Here is an 18,399-nt window from a genome sequence, read left to right as displayed (position 1 = left end):
CCAGAGAGGGCGGGATGGAGGAGGCCATTCCAGAGATAGCTGGGGGGTGCCGGTCCAGAGAGAGCAGGGGAGGAAGGCAAGGGGGGTATGTCCAGAGACGGCGGGGGGTGGGGGAGGCGGTCCAGAGACAACAGGGAATGTAGGTGCAGAGAGGGTGGGGGGCAGGGCCACAGAGGGCAGGGCCAGAGAGAGGGGGGTGGGCCTCTGTGGAGAGAGCATGTCCGGAGAGAGCAGGGAGGCAGTCCAGGTCCAGATAGTTGGGGGGGGTCCAGAGAGACCCGGGGGGGGGGTGCAGATCCAGAGAGAGACTGGTGGGGCAGATCCAGAGACGGCAGAGGCGGGGCCGGTACAGAGACGGCAGGGGGGAACGTCCAGGGAGAGTGGGGTTCCCCCCCTGCTCGCTGTGGTCATGCCACCATGCCCCCTTTGTCCCTGCCCCCTGGCGGGGGGGCGATCCAGAGAGGGCAGGGGCCTGACAGGGCCAGAGACAGCGGGGGTGGGGGGGTTCAGAGACGGCTGGGGGACCCGGTCCAGAGACGGCAGGGCATATAGGTACAGAGAGGGCAGGGGCACAGGGGGCAGGTGGCAGGGCCACGGAGGGCAGGGGGGCAGGGCCAGAGAGAGAGGGGTGGGCCGCTGCAGAGAGAGCGGTGGGGGGCGGTCCAGAGAGAGCAGGGGGGCAGATCCAGAGGTGGGGGGCAGGTCCAGAGAATGCAGTGGGAGCAGGTCCAGAGATGGCGGGGAGAGCAGGTCCAGAGAGAGTGGGGTGGCGGGTCCAGTCCAGAGATAGCTGGGGGGTGCCGGTCCACAGAGAGTAGGGTGGGGGCGGTCCAAAGAGAGCAGGGGAGGAAGGCGCGGGGGCATGTCCAGAGATGGCGGGGTGGGGGCGGTCCAGAGACGGCGGGGGGGGCGTTCAAGAGACAGCAGGGCATATAGGTGCATAGAGGGCGGGAGAGGGTAGGGCCACAGGGGACAGGGTGGGCAGGGCCAGAGAGAGCAGGAGGGAAGGTCCAGAGAGAGCAGGGGAGGAAAGCAGGGGGGGGGGGGCATGTCCAGAGATGGCGGGGGGGCTGTCCAGAGACAGCAGGGGAGCTGGTCCAGAGACAGCAGGGCATATAGGTGCAGAGAGGGCGGGGGGGCAGAGCCAGGGGGGCAGGGCCACAGAGGGCAGGGCCAGAAGGACAGGGGTGGGCCACTGCAGAGAGAGCGGGGGGGCCAGTCCAGAGACAGCAGGGAAACAGTTCCATGGTGAGCCGGGGGGGGGGGCTGGTCCAGAGAGAGCCAGGCGGGTGGCAGTCCAGAGAGAGCAGGGAAACAGGTCTAGAGAGAGCAGGGGTGGAGGTCCAGGGAGAGCAGGAGGGGCATGTCCAGAGAGGGCGGGGGAGGATGTCCAGAAAGGGCGGGAGGGGCATTTCCAGAGATGGGGGGCATTTCCGGGAGACAGCAGGGGGACCGGTCCAGAGAGGACCGGGGGTGGGGGGGACCAGTCCAGAGAGGGCAGGGGGTGGGCAGGGCCAGAGATGGTGGGGCAGTCCAGAGAGAGCAGGGCATATAGGTCCAGAGAGGGCAGGGGGTGGGGGGGAGGTCCAGAGAGGGCAGGGGTAGCAGATCTAGAGAGGACAGGGGGTGCAGGTCCAGAGAGAGCTCGGGGGCGGTCCAGAGAAAGCTAGTGGGGAGAGAGCTGGGGGGGGGGGAGGGGTCTAGAGACAGCAGGGGAGTTCCAGTCAGGAGAGAGCAAGGGAAGCCGGTCCAAGGAGAACAGGGGGGTCAATTCCAGAGAAGGTCGAGGGGGCAGGTCCAGAGATGGCAGGGGCATCGGTCCAGAGGGGGCGGGGCAGGCAGGTCCAGATACAGCGGGGGGAGCGCCATTCGATAGAGCCCGGGGGGGGGGGGGCAGGTCCAGAGAGAACAGGAGGGCAGGTCCAGAGAGGGCTGGGTGGTGCAGGTCCAGAGAGGGAGGGGGGCAGGTCCAGAGAGAGCGGGGGGCAGGTCCAGGGAGAGCAGGGGGGCAGGACCAGAGAGGGTTGAGGGGGAGCAGACAGAGCAGGGAGGGCAGGTCCAGAGAGGGCGGGGTGGGGGAGGACATTCCAGAGCTAGCTGGAGGGTGCCGGTCCAGAGAGAGCAGGGGAGGAAGGCAGGGGGGGCATGTCAAGAGACGTCGGCGGGTGGGGGAGGCAGTCCAGAGACAGCAGGGGGGCCGGTCCAGAGACAACAGGGCTTATAGGTGCAGAGAGGGTAGGGGGGCAGGGCCACAGAGGGCAGGGGAGGCAGGGCCAGAGAAAGAGGGGTGGGCAGTGAGGCAGCCAGCCCGGAGAGAGCAGGGAGGCAGGTCCAGGTCCAGATAGACGGGGGGCGCGGGGGGCGGTCCAGAGAGAGCGGTTGGGGGGCAGGGGGCAGATCCGAGAGAGACGGGTGGGGCAGATCCAGAGATGGCAGGGGGGGCCGGTCCAGAGACTGCAGGGGGGCAGGTCCAGGGAGAGTGGGGGGTCCTCCCCCTGCCCACTGTGGTCATGCCCCCCTGCCCCCTCTGGTCCAGGTCTGGTCTGGAGTGCGGAGTGAGGCGCTGAGGCGGGCCGGCCCTGAGGGAGCTGGCCGGGCCCCGAGGGCCGCCCGCCCGCCCGCCCGTCCGTCCCCGTTGTCCGGTCCATCGTGTCCGGCCTCCTCCGGCCCGTCTGTGACCCCTCAACCCCACGACCACGGGAGCCCGGGCCACCGGACTCCAGACAAAGGTGCAGGGGAAGCCGGCCTTTGCCCGGGCAGAGCACACCCAACGTCGTCATGAAGGCCCTGGATGAGCCCCCCTACTTGACCGTGGGCACAGACGTCAGCGCGAAGTACCGAGGAGCTTTCTGCGAGGCCAAGATCAAGACCGCCAAGAGACTGGTCAAAGTCAAGGTAACGTTTCGGCACGACTCTTCGACAGCGGAAGTACAGGATGACCACATCAAGGGCCCTTTAAAGGTGGGCGCTGCTGTGGAAGTGAAGAACGCAGATGGAGCATATCAGGAAGCTGTCATCAATAAACTGACGGACGCAAGTTGGTATACTGTAGTTTTCGATGACGGCGACGAGAAAACACTCAGACGCTCTTCCCTGTGCCTGAAAGGGGAAAGACATTTTGCTGAAAGCGAGACACTAGACCAGCTCCCTCTCACCAACCCCGAACATTTTGGCACGCCAGTCATAGGGAAGAAAACAAACCGGGGACGGCGGTCTAACCATATCCCAGAAGAAGAATCCTCGTCATCTTCCAGCGACGAAGATGAAGACGACCGGAAACAAATCGATGAACTACTCGGAAAAGTGGTCTGCGTGGACTACATTAGCCTGGATAAAAAGAAAGGTCCAGGATTTCCAGCGCTGGTGGTCTGCCCGGATTGCAGCGACGAGATTGTGGTGAAAAAGGACAACATCCTGGTCCGTTCCTTCAAGGATGGCAAATTCTCCTCTGTCCCCCGGAAAGACGTCCAGGAAATTAGTAGCGACGCCGCGCCGAAGCCCGATGCCGTGTTAAAACTAGCCCTTTCCACTGAGCCGTGCTGCCTCGCTGTGCCTCAGTTCCCTCATCTGGAAAATGGGGATTGGGTCTGTGAGCCCCATGTGGGACAACCTGATTACCTTGTATCTCTCCCAGTGCTTAGAACGGTGCTTGGCACATAGTAAGCGCTTAACAAATACCAAATTATTATTATTATCATTATTATTATTATTATTATTACTCTTCCCACCCCTTCAAGCCTTATCGAAGCCTTATCCTGTATATATGTATATATGTTTGTACGTATTTATTACACTATTTATTTTGCTTGTACATACCTACTCTATTTTATTTTGTTAATGTGTTAATTGATTGATTAATTAATTAATGGAAATGCAGTCATGATTCAGCACCTGTATATATGTATATATGTTTGTACGTATTTATTACTCTATTTATTTTATTTGTACATATTTATTCTACTTATTTTATTTTGTTAATATGTTTTGTCTGTCTCCCCCTTCTAGACTGTGAGCCCGCTGTTGGGTAGGGACCGTCTCTATATGTTGCTGACTTGGACTTCCCAATCGCTTAGTACAGTGCTCTGCACACAGTAAGCGCTCAATAAATACAACTGAATGAATGAATGAATGAATGAATGAATGGTACTGCCCCCCCCACCCTCTCTGGCAGGCAGGTCCAGAGAGAGCCGGGGGTGTGGGGGCTGGTCCAGAGAGAGCCCGGGGGGCAGTGGCCGGTCCAGAGAGAGCCGAGGAGGAGGTCCAGGGAGAGCAGGAGGGGCATGTCCAGAGAAGGTGGAGGGGATATTTCCAGAGAGGGCGGGGGGGGGGGCGATCCAGAGAGGGCAGGGGGCTGGCAGGGCCATAGGCAGCAGAGGGGGGGGGGCGTTTAGAGACGGCCGTGGGAGCCGGTCCAGAGATGGCAGGGCATATAGGTGCAGAGAGAGCAGGGCCAGAGTGGGCAGGGCCACAGAGAGCCGGGGGGGGGGGCAGGGCCAGAGAGAGAGGGGTGTGCCACTGTAGAGAGAGCAGGGGGGTCGGTCCAGAGAGAGCAGGGGGTCAGATCCAGAGAGAGCAAGGGGGCAGATCCAGAGAGAGCAAGGGGGCAGATCCAGGGGGCTGGGGGAGGCAGGTCCAGAGATGGCGGGGAGGGCAGGTCCAGAGAGGATGGGGTGGCGAGTCCAGTCCAGAGATAGCTGGGGGGTGCTGGTCCACAGAGAGCAGGGTGGGGGTGGTCCAAAGAGAGCAGGGGAGGAAGGCGAGGGGGCATGTCCAGAGATGGTGGAGTGGGAGCGGTCCAGAGACAGCAGGGGGGGCTGGTCAAGAGACAGCGGGGCATTTAGGTGCAGGCAGGGCGGGGGGCAGGGCCAGAGAGAGCAGGAGGACAGGGCCAGAGAGAGCAGGAGGGCAGGTCCATGGTGGGGGGGCAGGTCCAGAGAGAGCAGGGGGGTCGCAGGTCCCGAGAAAGCGGAGGGAGGGGGGAGGTCCAGAGAGGGGAGAGGAGAAGGTCCAGAGAGAGCAGGGGAGAAGGTCCAGAGAGGGCAGTGGCGGGGGCTGGTCCAGAGACGTCGGAGGGAGCAGGTCCAGAGAGGGTGGGGGGGAGCAGGTCCAGAGAGAGTGAGGGGGACCAGGTCCAGAATGGGCAGGGAGGGCAGATCGGGGCGGGGGGCAGTCCAAAGAGGGCGGGGAGGGCGGGTCCAGAGAGGGCGGGGTGGGGGGGGTCCAGTCCAGAGATAGCTGGGGGGTGCTGGTGCACAGAGAGCATGGTCGGGGCGGTCCAAAGAGAGCAGGGGAGGAAAGCAGGGGGGGCATTTCCAGAGATGGCGGGGGGGGGGGGCGGTCCAGAGACGGCAGGGCATATAGGTGCAGAGAGGGCAGGTGGGGCAGAGCCAGGGGGGCAGGGCCACAGAGGTCAGGGGGGGCAGGGCCATAAGGAGAGGGGTGGGACACTGCAGAGAGAGCAGGGGGGGGCAGTCCGGAGAGAGCCGTGGAGGGGGCGGGTCCAGAGAGAGCAGGGGAGCAGATCCAGAGAGAGCAGGGAAGGAGGTCCAGGGAGAGCAGGAGGGGCATTTCCAGAGAGGGCGGGGGACCGGTCATAGAGGGCAGGGGGCGGGCAGGGCCAGAGATGGCGGGGCAGTCCAGAGAGAGCAGGGCATATAGGTCCGGAGGGGGGGAGGGGAGGTCCAGAGAGGGCAGGTGTAGCAGGTCTAGAGAGGACAGGGTGGGCAGGTCCAGAGAGCTCGGGGGGGTAAAGAGAAAGCTGGTGGGGGCAGTCCAGAGAGAGCTAAGGGGGGTGTCTAGAGACAGCAGGGGAGGCCAGTCCGGGGAGAACAGGGGAGGCCAGTCCGGGGAGAACAGGGGGGTCAATTCCAGAGAAGGTTGGGGGGCAGGTCCAGAGAGGGCAGGGGCAGGCAGGTCCAGATACAGCGGGGGGAGCGCCATTCGATAGGCTGAGGGGGCAGGTCCAGAGAGAACAGGAGGGCAGGTCCAGAGAGGGCGGGGGTGGGCAGGACCAGGGAGAGCAGGGGGGCAGGACCAGGGAGACTTGGAGGGGGAGCAGACAGAGGAGGGAGGGCAGGTCCATAGAGGGCAGGGTGGGGGAGGCCATTCCAGAGGTAGCTGGGGGGTGCCGGTCCAGAGAGAGCAGGGGAGGAATGCCGGGGGGGCATGTCCAGAGACGGTTGAGGAGGCGGTCCAGAGACAGCAGGGGGGGCCGGTCCAGAGACAGAAGGGGGGGGCCGGTCCAGAGATGACAGGGCATATAGGTGCAGAGAGGGTGGGGGGGCAAGGCCACAGAGGGCAGGGGGGCAGGGACAGAGAGAGAGGGGTGGGCCTCTGTGGAGAGAGCAGGTGGGGCCAGTCCAGAGAGCAGTGAGGCAGCCAGCCCGGAGAGAGCAGGGAGGCAGGTCCAGGTCCAGATAGACTGGGGGGGAGGGAGGGGTTCAGAGAGAGCACTGGGGGGGTGGGGGCAGATCCAGAGAGAGACCGGGGGGCCGGTCCAGAGACGGCAGGGGCGGCAGGTCCAGGGAGAGTGGGGGTCGCCCCCATGCCCGCTGCGGTCATGCCCCCCTGCCCCCTCTGGCCCTGCCACCCCCGCCCTCTCTGGCAGGCAGGTCCAGAGAGAGCCAGGGGTGGGGGGGCTGGTCCAGAGAGAGCCGGGGGTGGGGGGGCTGGTCCAGAGAGAGCAGGGGAGGAGGTCCAGGGAGAGCAGGAGGGGCATATCCAGAGAGGGTGGAGGGGGACATGTCCAGAGAGGGCGGGGGGGCCGATCCAGAGAGGGCAGGGGGCTGGCAGAGCCAGAGGCAGCGGGGGGGTGTTCAGAGATGGCAGGGGGAGCCGGTCCAGAGACGGCAGGGCATATAGGTGCAGAGAGGGCAGGGCCAGAGGGGGCAGGGCCACAGAAGGCAGGGGGGGCAGGGCCAGAGAGAGGGTTGAGCCACTGCAGAGAGAGCGGGGAGGGCCGGTCCAGAGAGAGCAGGGGGGCAGATCCAGAGAGAGCGGGGGGCAGATCCAGAGAGAGCGGGGGGGCAGATCTAGAGAGAGCGGGGGGGCAGATCTAGAGAGAGCGGGGGTGGGGCAGGTACAGAAAGGGCAGGGGAAGCAGGTCCAAAGATGGCGGGGAGGGCAGGTCCAGAGAGGGCGGGGTTGCGGGTCCAGTCCAGAGATAGCTGGGGGGTGCCAGTCCACAGAGAGCAGGGTGGGGGTGGTCCAAAGTGAGCAGGGGAGGAAGGCGAGGGGGTATGTCCAGAGATGGCGGGGTGGGGGCAGTCCAGAGACAGCGGAGGAGCGGTCAAGAGACAGAAGGGCATGGAGGTGCATAGAGGGCAGGGGGGGCAGGGCCAGGGGGGCGGGGAGCAGGGCCAGAGAGAGCAGGAGGGCAGGTCCAGAGAGAGCAGGGGAGCAGGTCCAGAGGGAGCAGGAGGGCAGGTCCGGGAGGGGGGCGCAAGTCCAGAGAGACCAGGTGGGTTGCAGCTCCAGAGAGAGCGGGGGACGGGGGAGGGGGGCAGGTCCAGAGAAGGGAGAGAAGAAGGTCCAGAGAGAGCAGGGGCGGGGGCTAGTCCAGAGAGGGCTGGGTGAGAGCAGGTCCAGAGAGGTCGGAGGGAGCAGGTCCAGAGAGTGGGGGGGGAGCAGGTCCAGAGAGGGCGGGGAGGCCAGATCCAGAGAGGACGGCGGAGGGGGGGGCAGGTCCAGAGATGGCGGGGAGGGCGGGTCCAGTCCAGAGATAGCTGGGGGGTGCCAGTCCACAGAGTGCAGAGTCGGGGCGGTCCAAAGAGAGCAGGGGAGGAAAGCAGGGGGGGCATGTCCAGAGATGGCGGGGGGGCGGCGGTCCAGAGACGGTGGGGGGGTGGGTCCAGAGGCAGCAGGGCATATAGGTGAAGAGAGGGCGGGGGGCAGAGCCGGGGGGCAGGGTCACAGAGGGCGGGGGGGCAGGGCCAGAAGGAGAGAGATGGGCCACTGCAGAGAGAGCCGGGGATCCAGTCCAGAGACAGCAGGGAGGCAGGTCCAGGGTGAGCCGGGGGGGGGGGGCTGGTCCAGAGAGAGCCGGGGAGTGGGCAGGGCCAGAGATGGTGGGGCAGTCCAGAGAGAGCAGGGCATATAGGTCCAGAGAGGGTGGGGGGGGCAGGTCTAGAGAGGACAGGGGGGCAGGTCCAGAGAGGGTGGGGGGGCAGGTCCAAAGAGAGATTGGGGGGGGTCCAGAGAAAGCTGGTTGCGGCAGTCCAGAGAGAGCTGGGGGGGGGGTGGCAGAGAAAGCTGGTGGGGGGGTGGTCCGGAGAGAGCGGGGGGAGGGTCCAGAGAGAGCTTGGGGTAGGGCGGTCTAGAGACAGCAGGGGAGTCCAGTCCAGAGAGAGCAGAGGAAGCCGGTCCAGGGAGGCAATTCCAGAGAAGATCGTGGGGGGCGGGGGGGGCAGGTCCAGAGATTACAGGGGCATCGGTCCAGAGGGGGCGGGGGCAGGCAGGTCCGGATACAGCAGGGGGAGCGTCAGTCTATAGAGCCAGGGGGACAGGTCCAGAGAGAACAGGACGGCAGGTCCAGAGAGAGCAGGGGGGGAGGTCCAGAGAGGAAGGGGGGGGCAGGTCCAGAGAGGGCGGGGGGGGAGGCAGGTCCGGGGAGAGAAGGGGGGCAGGTCCAGAGAGGGTTGACGGGGAGCAGACAGAGCGGGGAGGGCAGGTCCAGAGAGGGCGGGTTGGAGGCCATTCCAGAGATAGCTGGGGTGTGCTGGTCCAGAGAGAGCAGGGGAGGAAGGCAGGAGGAGCATGTCCAGAGACGCCGGGAGGTGGGGAGGGCGGTCCAGGGATGGCAGCGGTGGCTGGTCCAGAGACAACCGGGCATATAGGTGCAGAGAGGGTTGGGGTGCAGGGCCAGAGGGGCAGGGCCACAGAGGGCAGGGCCAAAGAGAAAGGGGTGGGCCTCTGCTGAGAGAGCCGGTGGGGCCAGTCCCGAGAGAGCAGGGAGGCAGGTCCAGGTCCAGATAGAGCGGGGTGGGGGCGGTCCAGAGAGAGCGGTTGGGGCGGGGGTGTCAGATCAAGAGAGATAGCAGGGGGGCAGATCCAGAGATTGAGCAGGGGGGCCAGATCCAGAGACAGAGCGGGGGGCCAGATCCAGAGACAGAGCAGGGGGGGCAATTCAGAGACACAGGGGCCAGTCCAGAGACGGCGGGGGGGGCAGGTCCAGGGAGAGTGGAGGGCCTCCCTGCCCCCCTGCCCCCCCGGCAGGCAGGTCCAGGGAGAGTCGGGGGGGGCGGTCCAGAGAGAGCCAGAGGAGGGGTCCAGGGGAGGAGGTCCAAGGAGAGCAGAGGAGGAGGTCCAGGGAGGGCAGGAGGGGCATGTCCAGAGAGGGCGGGGGGCCAATCCAGAGAGGGCAGGCAGGGCCAGAGATGGCGGGGCAGTCCAGAGAGAGCAGGGCATATAGGTCCAGAGAGGGCTGGGGGGGTGGGTGGGGAGTTCCAGAGAGGGCGGGGGGGGGAGGTCCAGATAGGGCGGGGGGGGCAGGTCTAGAGAGGACGGGGGGGACAGGTCCAGAGACCTGGGGGGGTTCCAGAGAAAGCTGGTGGGTGTAGTTCAGAGACAGCTGGGGGGGGAGGGGGTCTAGAGACAGTAGGGGAGGCCAGTCCAGAGAGAGCTGGGGAAGCCGGTCCAGGGAGAAAAGGGGGGTCAATTCCAGAAAAGGTCGGGGGGGCAGGTCCAGAGATGGCGGGGAGGGCGGGTCCAGAGAGGGTGAGGTGGGGGGTCCAGTCCAGAGATAGCTGGCAGGTGCCGGTCCACAGAGAGCAGGGTGGGGGCGGTCCAAAGAGAGCAGGGGAGGAAAGCAGGGGGGGCATGTCCAGAGATGGCGGGGGTAGGGGGCCAGTGCAGAGACAGCAGGGCATATAGGTGCAGAGAGGGCAGGGCCACAGATGTCAGGGGGGCAGTGCCACAGATGGCAGGGGGGGCAGAGCCAGAGAGAGCAGGAGGGCAGGTCCATAGAGAGCAGGAGGGCAGGTCCAGAGAGAGCAGGCGAGCAGGTCCAGAGAGAGAAGGGGAGCAGGTCCAGAGAGGTTCGGGGGGCGCGCAGGCCCAGAGAGGGGGAGCACAGGTTCAGAGAGAGCGGGGGTGGGGGGCAGGTCCAGAGAGAGTAGGGGAGAAGTTCCAGAGAGCGGGGGTTAGGGGGGAAGGTCCAGAGAGAGCAGGGAGGTCAGGTTCAGAGAGGGTGGGACGGGGGGTCCAGTTCAGAGATAGCTGGTGGGTGCCGGTCCAGAGAGAGCAGGGTGAGGGCAGTCCAAAAAGAGCAGCGGAGGAAGGCCAGGGGGCATGTCCAGAGACGGCGGGGGGGGGGGGGGGCGCTCCGGAGACAGCAGGGAGGGCCAGTCCGGAGACGGCTGGGGAGGCCGGTCCGGAGATGGCTGGGGGGGCGCCGGTCGGGAGACGGCAAAGGGAGCCGGTCCAGAGACGGCAGAGGGAGCCGGTCCGGAGACGGTAGGGGTGGCCGGTCCGGAGACTGCAGGGGGAGCCGGTCCGGAGACGGCAGTGGGGGCTGGTCCGGAAAGAGCTGGGGTGGGGGTGGTAGTACAGAAAGAGCCAGGGGTGGCAGTCCAGAAAGAGCCGGCAGGGGGGGGTCCAGAAAGAGCGGGGGGGGCAGGTCCAGCAAGAGCAGGGGGGGACAGGTCCAGAGAGTGCAGGGCATATAGGTGCAGAGAGGGCAGGGGGCAGGGCCAGAGAGAGAGGTGTTGGCCAGTGCAGAGAGAACGGGGGGGCCAGCCCAGAGAGAGCAGGGGAGAAGGTCCGGGGGTGGGCAGCTCCGGTGGGGGCAGGTCCAGAGAGGGCGGGGTGGCTGTCCAGAGAGCTGGGGGGTGCCAGTCTAGAGAGAGCCTGGCAGGGGGCAGTCCAGAGAGAGTAGGGGAGGCCGGTCCAGAAAGAGCAGCGGAGGAAGGCGGGGGGGGCCGGTCCAGGGAGAGCCGGGGGGGAGGGCAGGTCCAGAGAGAGCCCGGGGGGCATGTCCAGACAGAGCCGAGGGAACAGGTTCAGAGAGAGCCGAGGGGGCAGGTCCAGAGAGAGCAGGGCAAATAGGTCCAGAGAGGGCGGGGGGGGGCAGCGCCAAAATGACTGGGGTGCGCCGGTGAGCAGCAGGAGGGGCGGTCCAGAGAGGGCAGCGCGGGGGGGAGGGGGCAGTCCAGAGATACCTGGGGGGTGCCGGTCCAGAGAGAGCAGGGTGGGGGTGGTCCAGAGAGAGCAGGGCAAATAGGTCCAGAGAAGGCGGGGGGGGCAGGGCCAAAATGACTGGGGTGCGCCGGTGAGCAGCAGGAGGGGCGGTCCAGAGAGGGCAGCGGGGGGGGGGAGGGGGCAGTCCAGAGATACCTGGGGGGTGCCGGTCCAGAGAGAGCAGGGCGGGGGTGGTCCAGAGAGAGCAGGGGAGGAAGGTAGGGGGTGCTTGTCCAGAGACGGCAGGGGGGACCGGTCCAGAGACGGCAGGGGGAGACCGGTCCAGAGACAGCAGGATCAGGAGAGAGCGGGTGGGGTTGAGTCTGGAGAGAGCCGGGCTGCACAGCCAGACAGAGAAGGAAAATAGGACTAGAGGGAACAGTGGGGATAGTTCCATACAGAACAGTAGGGATAGGTCCAGACAAAGCAAAGTCGGGGCATAGTTCCAGACAGAGCAAGGTAGAAATAGTTCCAGACAGAATGGGGGAGGGAGGGGGTAATACTTCCAGAAAGAGCGGGGGGGGGTTGGTGACGGTCCAGGAACAGCGCCGGGTGGGGGCGGTCCTGAGAGAGCGGGGGGGGGGGGGGGCGGAGCGGAGAGAGCAGGCAGGGGCAGGTCCGAAGGGATAGGCGGGGGCGGGTCTGGAGGGAGCGAGCGGGTCCGGAGAGAGCTGGGCAGCAGAGCCAGACAGAGACGGGGGTAGAAGCAGACAGAGAAGGGGTGATAGGACCTTAAATAGAAGGAAAATAGGACTAGAGGGAGCAGGGTGGATAGGTCCATACAGACCAGTGGGGATAAGTCCAGACAAAGCAAAGGCGGGGAATAGTTCCAGACAGAGCAAGGCAGGAATAGTTCCAGACAGAATGGGGGGGGGGGGGGGTACTTCCAGACTGAGCAAGGCAGGAATACTTCCAGACAGAATATCGGGGGGTGGGAATGGAAATACTTTCAGAAAGAGTGGAAGGGGCGGTCCAGTGAGATCTGGGGATGGCCTGTCCAGAGAGAGCGGGGGGGGGGGGTCCAGAGAGAGTGGGGGGGTGGTCCAGAGAGAGCGGGGGGCGGTCCAGAGAGAGCAGGGGGGTGCAGGGTCCGGAGAGAGCGGGAGGGGCGGGTCCGGAGAGAGCCGGGCTGCAGAGCCAGACAGAGAAGGGGGGCAGAACCAGACAGAGAAGGGGTGATCGGACCCGATAGGAAAGGAGAGATAGGACCTTACAGAGGAGGACAATAGGACTGGGGGGAGCAGGGGGAATAGGTCCATACAGAACAGTGGGGATAGGTCCAGACAGAGCAAAGGGGGCGGGGGAGAGTTCCAGACGGAGCAAGGCAGGAATAGTTCCAGACAGAACGGGGTGGGGGTGGGGGTGGGAAGGGGAGGCGGGGAAATACTTCCAGAAGAGCTGATGTGGGGGGGGTGGGGGTTGGTCCAGAGACAGTGGGTGGTGGGGTCCAGAGAGAGCCGGGGGGGCCGGTCCAGAGAGAGTGGGCAGGGGCAAGTCTAGAGAGAGCCAGGCTGCAGAGCCAGACAGAGAAGGATGGCACAACCAGACAGAGAAGGGGTGATAGGACCAGTTAGAGAAGGAGAGATAGGACCTTACAGAGAAGGACAATAGGAGTAGAGGGAGAAGGGGGAATAGGTTTATACAGAACAGTGTGGATAGATCCAGACAGAGCAAAGAGGGGAATAGTTCCAGATGGAGCAAGGTGGGAATAGTTCCAGACAGAACGGGGTGGGGGGGGAGAATACTTCCCGAAAGAGCGTGGGGGCGGTCCAGATACAGAGGGGGGAGGTGGGGCGGTCCAGACAGAGAAGGGTGGCAGAACCAGACAGAGAAGGGGTGATAGGACGAGATAGAGAAGGAGAGATAGGACCTCCAGCTCCAGAGAACACAATACGACTAGAGGGAACAGGGGGTATAGTTCCATACAGAACAGTGGGGATAGGTCCAGGCAGAGCAAAGGGGGGAGAACAGTTCCAGACGGAGCAAGGAGGGAATAGTTCCAAATAGAACAGGGGGCCGTGGGGGAATACCTCCAGAAAGAGCATAGGGGTGCCTGTCCAGAGACAGCGCGGGGGTTGAGGGGGAGGTGCCGGTCCTGTGAGAGCGGGTGGGGGGTGGTCGGGAGAGAGTGGGGGCGGGGCCCGGTCCAGAGAGAGCCGGGGGTGGGGTGGGGGGGGAGGCGGTCCGGAGAGAGCGCGGGGGGGTGGGGGAGCGGGCCGGGTCCGGAGAGAGCCGGGCATCAGAGCCAGACAGAGAAGGGGGGCAGAACCAGACAGAGAAGGGATGATAGGACCAGATAGCGAAGGAGAGATAGGACCTTACAGAGAAGGACAATAGGACTAAAGGGAGCAGGGAGCATAGGTCCATACAGAACAGTGGGGATAGGTCCAGAAGGAGCAAAAGGGGGGGATAATAGTTCCAGACAGAGCAAGGCAGGAATAGTTCCAGACAGAACGGGAGGGGGCGGGGATACTTCCAGAAAGAGCAGGGGGGTGGACCAGAGACAGCGGGGGAGGCGGTCCCGAGGCGGGGGGGCAGTCCAAAGTGGGGGGGAGGGGACTGGTCCGGAGAGTGAGAGGAGGGGGCCGGTCCGGAGAGAAAGAGGAGGGGAACGGGTCCGGAGAGAGCGGGCGGGTCCAGAGAAAGCCAGGCAGCAGAGCCAAAGAAAGGGGGCAGAACCAGACAGAGAAGGGGTGATAGGACCAGTTACAGAAGGAGAGAAAGAACCTTACAGAGAAGGACAATTCGACTAGAGGGAGCAGGGGGGATAGGTCCATACAAAACAGTGGGGATAGGTCCAGACAAAGCAAAGGCGGGGAATACTTCCAGACTGAGCATGGCGGGAATAGTTCCAGACAGAACGAGGGGGGGGAATCCTTCCAGACGGAGCAAGGCGGGAATACTTGCAGACAGAAGGGGGGGGTGGAAATACTTCAAGAAAGAGCGGGGGGGAGGGGCGCTCCAGTGAGAGTTGAGGGTGGGGGGGCTTGTCCAGAGAGAGCGGGTGGGGCGGTCCAAAGAGAGCAGGGTGGGGGTTCGGTCCAGAGAGAGCGGGGGGGTGGGTCCGGAGTGGGGGGCCGGGTCCAGAGAAAGCCATGGCGGCCGGTCCGGAGAGAACGGGCGGGGGCAAGTCCAGAGAGAGCCAGGCTGCAAAGCCAGAGAGAGAAGGGGGGCAGAACCAGACAGAGAAGGGGTGATAGGACCAGATAGAGAAGGAGAGATAGGACCATACAGAGAAGGCCAATAGGACTAGAGGGAACAGGGTGGCTAGGTACATACAGAACAGTTGGGATAGGTCCAGACAGAACAAAGGGAGGCGGGGGGCGGGGAATAGTTCCAGACGGAGCAAGGTGGGAATAGTTCCAGATAGAGCAAGTTGGAAATAGTTCCAGACAGACCGGGGGTGGGGGGAATACTTCCAGAAAGAGCGGTGGGGCTAGGCGGTCCCGAGAGAGCACCCGGTCCAGAGAGAGCAGGGTGGGCAGACAAGTACAGAGGGAGCAGGCAGGGGCGGGTCCGGAGGGAAAAGGCCGGGGGGGGGGGTCCGGAGAGAGCGGGCGGGGGCGGGTCCGGAGAGAGCTGGGCAGCAGAGCCAGACAGAGAAGGGGGGCAGAACCAGACAGAGAAGGCGTGATAGGACCCGACAGAGAAGGAGAGATAAGATCTTACAGAGAAGGACAATAGGACTGGGAAGAGCAGGAGGAATCCATACAGAACAGTGGGGATAGATCCAGACAGAGCAAAGGCGGGGAATAGCTCCAGACAGAGCAAGGCGGGAATACTTCCAGATGGAGCAATGTGGAAATCCTTCCAGATGGAACAAGGTGGGAATACTTCCAGACAGAATGGGGAGGGGGAGGTCCAGTGAGAGCGGGGGGGGGGGGGTGCCATCCAGTGAGAGCGGGGGGGAGGCCGGTCCAGAGAGAGCGGGCGGGGTCATTTCTGGAGAGAGCCAGGCTGCAGAGCCAGAGGGAGAAGGGGGGCAGAACCAGACAGAGAAGGGGTGATAGGACCAGATAGAGAAGGAGAGATAGGACCTTAAAGAGAAGGACAGTAGGACTGGTGGGAACAGTGGGAACAGGGGGGTTAGGTCCTTACGGAACAGTGGGGATAGGCCCAGACAGAGCAAGTGGCGGGTGGGGGGCGGGGGAATAGTTTCAGACAGAGCAAGGCGGGAATACTTCCAGACAGAATGCGGGGCGGGGGAGAATACTTCCAGAAAGAGCAGGGGGAATGCCGGTCCAGAGAGAGCGGAGGGGGTGGTCCAGTGAGAAAGGGTGAGGGGCGGTCCGGAGAGAGCGGGGGGGGCCGGTCTGGAGAGACCGGGGGGGCGCAAGTCTGGAGAGAGCGGGGGAGGGGGCTGGGTCCGCAGAGAGCAGCAGGGGGCAGGTCTGGAGAGAGCCGGGTGTGGTCGGCTCCGCAGAGAGCCCGGGGCGGGGGCCGGGTCTGGAGAGAGCCGTGCTGCAGAGGCAGACAGAGAAGGGTGGCAGAACCAGACAGAGAAGGAGAGATAGGACCTTACAGAGAAGCACAATAGGACTAGAGGGAGCGGAGGGGATAGGTCCATTCAGAACAGTGGGGATAGCTCCAGACGGAGCAAAGGCGGGGGAATAGCTACAGACGGAGCAAGGCGGGGTAATAGCTCCAAGGCGGGGGAATAGCTCCAGACCGAGCAAGGCGGGGGAATAGCTCCAGACCGAGCAAGGCGGGGGAATAGCTCCAGACCGAGCAAGGCGGGGAATAGTTCCAGACCGAGCAAGGCGGGGAGTAGTTCCAGACCGAGCAAGGCAGGAATAGTTTCAGACGGAGTCTGGAGAGAGCGGGCGGGGGCAAGTCTGGGGGGAACGTGGGGGGCAAATACGGAGGGAGCAGGGGGGGCAAGTCCGGAGGGAGCGGGCGGAACAACTCCGGAGAGCAGGGGGGGCAAGTCCGGAGAGTGCCGGGCTGCAGAGCCAAACAGAGAAGGGGGGGCAGAACCAGAGAAGGGGTGATAGAACCAGGTAGAGAAGGAGAGAAAGGACCTTACAGAGAAGGACAATAGGACTAAAGGGAGCAGGGAGCATAGGTCCATACAGAACAGTGGGGATAGGTCCAGACAGAGCAAGGGGGGATGGGGAAATAATTCCAGACGGAGCAAGGCGGGAATAGTTCCAGACCGAACGGGGTGGGCGGCAGTCCGGAGAGAGCACGGTGGATGGGCAAGTCCGGAGGGAGCCAGGCGGCAGAGCCAGACAGAGAGGGGGTGATAGGACCAGATAGAGAAGGAGAGATAGGACCTTACAGAGAAGCACAATAGGACTAGAGGGAACAGGGGGTATAGGTCCATACAGAACAGTGGGGATAGATCCAGACAGAGCAAAGGGGGTGCGGTGGGGGGGAATAGTTCCAGACCGAGCAAGGCGGGAATAGTTCCAGACAGACCGGAGGTGGGGGGGAATACTTCCAGAAAGAGCTGGGGGGGAGGGGGGCGGTCCAGAGAGAGCACCCGGTCCCGAGAGAGCTGGGTGGGCGGGCAAGTACAGAGGGAGCAGGCAGGGGCGGGTCCGGAGGGAGCGGGCGGGGGCGGGTCCCGAGGGAGCGGGCGGGGGCGTGTCCAGAGAGAGCGAGGTTGCACAGCCAGACAGAGAAGGGGGGCAGAACCAGAAAGAGAAGGGGTGATAGGACCAGATAGATAAGGAGAGATAGGACCTTAGAGAGAAGGACAACAGGACTAGAGGGAGCAGATTGGATGGGTCCATACGGAAGAGTGGGAATAGGTCCCGACAGAGCGGGGGGCGGGGAGGAGAGATAGTTCCAGACAGAGTAAGGCGGGAATAATTCCAGAAGGAGCAAGGCAGGAATAGTTACAGATAGAACGCAGGTGGGGGGGTGGGCGGTCCAGAGAGAGCAGGGGTGGGGGGCCGGTCCAGAGAGAGCGGGGGAGGGGGGCCAGTGCAGAGAGCGCTCCGGGGGGCAGCCCAGAGAGCTGGGGAAGGCGGTCCAGAGAGAGCTGGGGGGGTGGGCGGTCCAGAGAGAGCAAGGGTGGGGCCGGTCCAGAGAGAGCAGGGGCAGGGGTCCAGAGAAAGCGGGGGGCGGGGTGGCGGGTCCGGAGGGGATCCAGAAGGAGCGGGCCCGGGGTGGGTCCAGAGGGAGCGGGTCCAGAGGGAGCCAAGCTACAGAGCAGTGGGCAGGTCTGGAGAGAGCGGGATGTGGTCGGCTCCTCAGAGAGCCCGGGGTGGGGGGCAGAACCAGACAGAGAAGGGGTGATAGTACCAGATAGAGAAGGAGAGATAGGACCTTACAGAGAAGGACAATAGGGCCAGACGGAGTATGGGGGCGGGCTGGGGGGAATAGTTCCAGTCAGATGGGGGGGCGCGTCGGACCCGATGGAGAACGCGTAGCTGGGAAGGACGACGGTGGTTGTGGAGTGGTTGAGGATTATTTGGAGACAAGGTAAATCCAGTGGCTCGAGTCTCTGATAGGAAAGTATTGGTTATGCAGAGTAAATTATTAAGCCCTGGAAGTTGCCTCCTTTGAGAAGGAAGGGGTTGTGGTCCCTGGGGGCTCAAGGTAGGAATTAAGTCTAGAACAGATGGTCAAGGAAATAGGCATGGGAGTCAGTGAGAGAGGGGAATCACTATTGCTGAGCAGATGACAGGCCAAGTTAAATTACTTCTCACCGGTTATGATATCGTTGAAGTAGTCCTATTGCCGAGATTTCCCCCAGCAGCGCTTCCCGGAGGGATAGGTCTGATGCTGCTCCTGCAAGTTGAGAAGGAAATGAGTAGAGATGCAAATGATGCAGTTTCTGTAACAGAGACATTCCTCCAATACCCCGCAAGTCAACCTGGTTTTCAGTAGGTGTGAGAGAACAGCCACAGATAACCTGGATTCTCCACCTTTCCCTACCCCTGCCATTGAATATCCATACCCCCAGGTTGGGAGAGGCCTGGACTTAAAGGACAACAAGTCTCCAGTGGCAGACTAAACAGGGGAGTGGGAAGGCTTGCAGTACTCTGTACCAAACTCTTCTATGCTCCCTACCAAAGATGCAGGTTGGATGCTACTGAACTCCACGGGAGAATAGGATGGACGAATGGACGGACACACACACACACACACACACACACACACACACACACACACACACACACACACACACACACACACACTTTATTTTCCCTTCCAACTCACCCATGCACTTAATCCCACCTACCAAGCAATGAAGCATTCGCCCCACAGACA

At 63.4% G+C, this 18,399-nt stretch overlaps 1 protein-coding gene across 1 annotated transcript; it reads left to right on the top strand.

Annotated features, from left to right (window-relative positions):
- The first annotated feature begins 2,774 nt into the window (after nt 1-2,774).
- Nucleotides 2,775-17,927, top strand: LOC119923616 (AT-rich interactive domain-containing protein 4B-like). The gene is made up of 2 exons (XM_038742953.1): nt 2,775-3,536; nt 17,855-17,927. The coding sequence occupies exons 1-2, from the start codon at nt 2,779-2,781 to the stop codon at nt 17,925-17,927; spliced, it is 831 nt and encodes a 276-aa protein (XP_038598881.1). The 5' UTR covers nt 2,775-2,778.
- The last annotated feature ends 472 nt before the right edge of the window (nt 17,928-18,399 follow it).

Source organism: Tachyglossus aculeatus, unplaced genomic scaffold, assembly GCF_015852505.1.
Source record: "Tachyglossus aculeatus isolate mTacAcu1 unplaced genomic scaffold, mTacAcu1.pri scaffold_206_arrow_ctg1, whole genome shotgun sequence".
Classification (NCBI taxonomy): Eukaryota; Metazoa; Chordata; class Mammalia; order Monotremata; family Tachyglossidae; genus Tachyglossus; species Tachyglossus aculeatus.
This window is presented reverse-complemented; position numbering and strand designations above follow the sequence as displayed.

Excerpts from the sequence above, each read along its gene's own strand:
- LOC119923616 (XM_038742953.1), top strand. The coding sequence starts at position 2,779 with ATGAAGGCCCTGGATGAGCCCCCCTACTTGACCGTGGGCACAGACGTC. Across the intron at positions 3,537-17,854 it reads CTAGCCCTTTCCACTGAGCC|TAGTCCTATTGCCGAGATTT; the intron begins GTGCTGCCTCGC and ends ATATCGTTGAAG.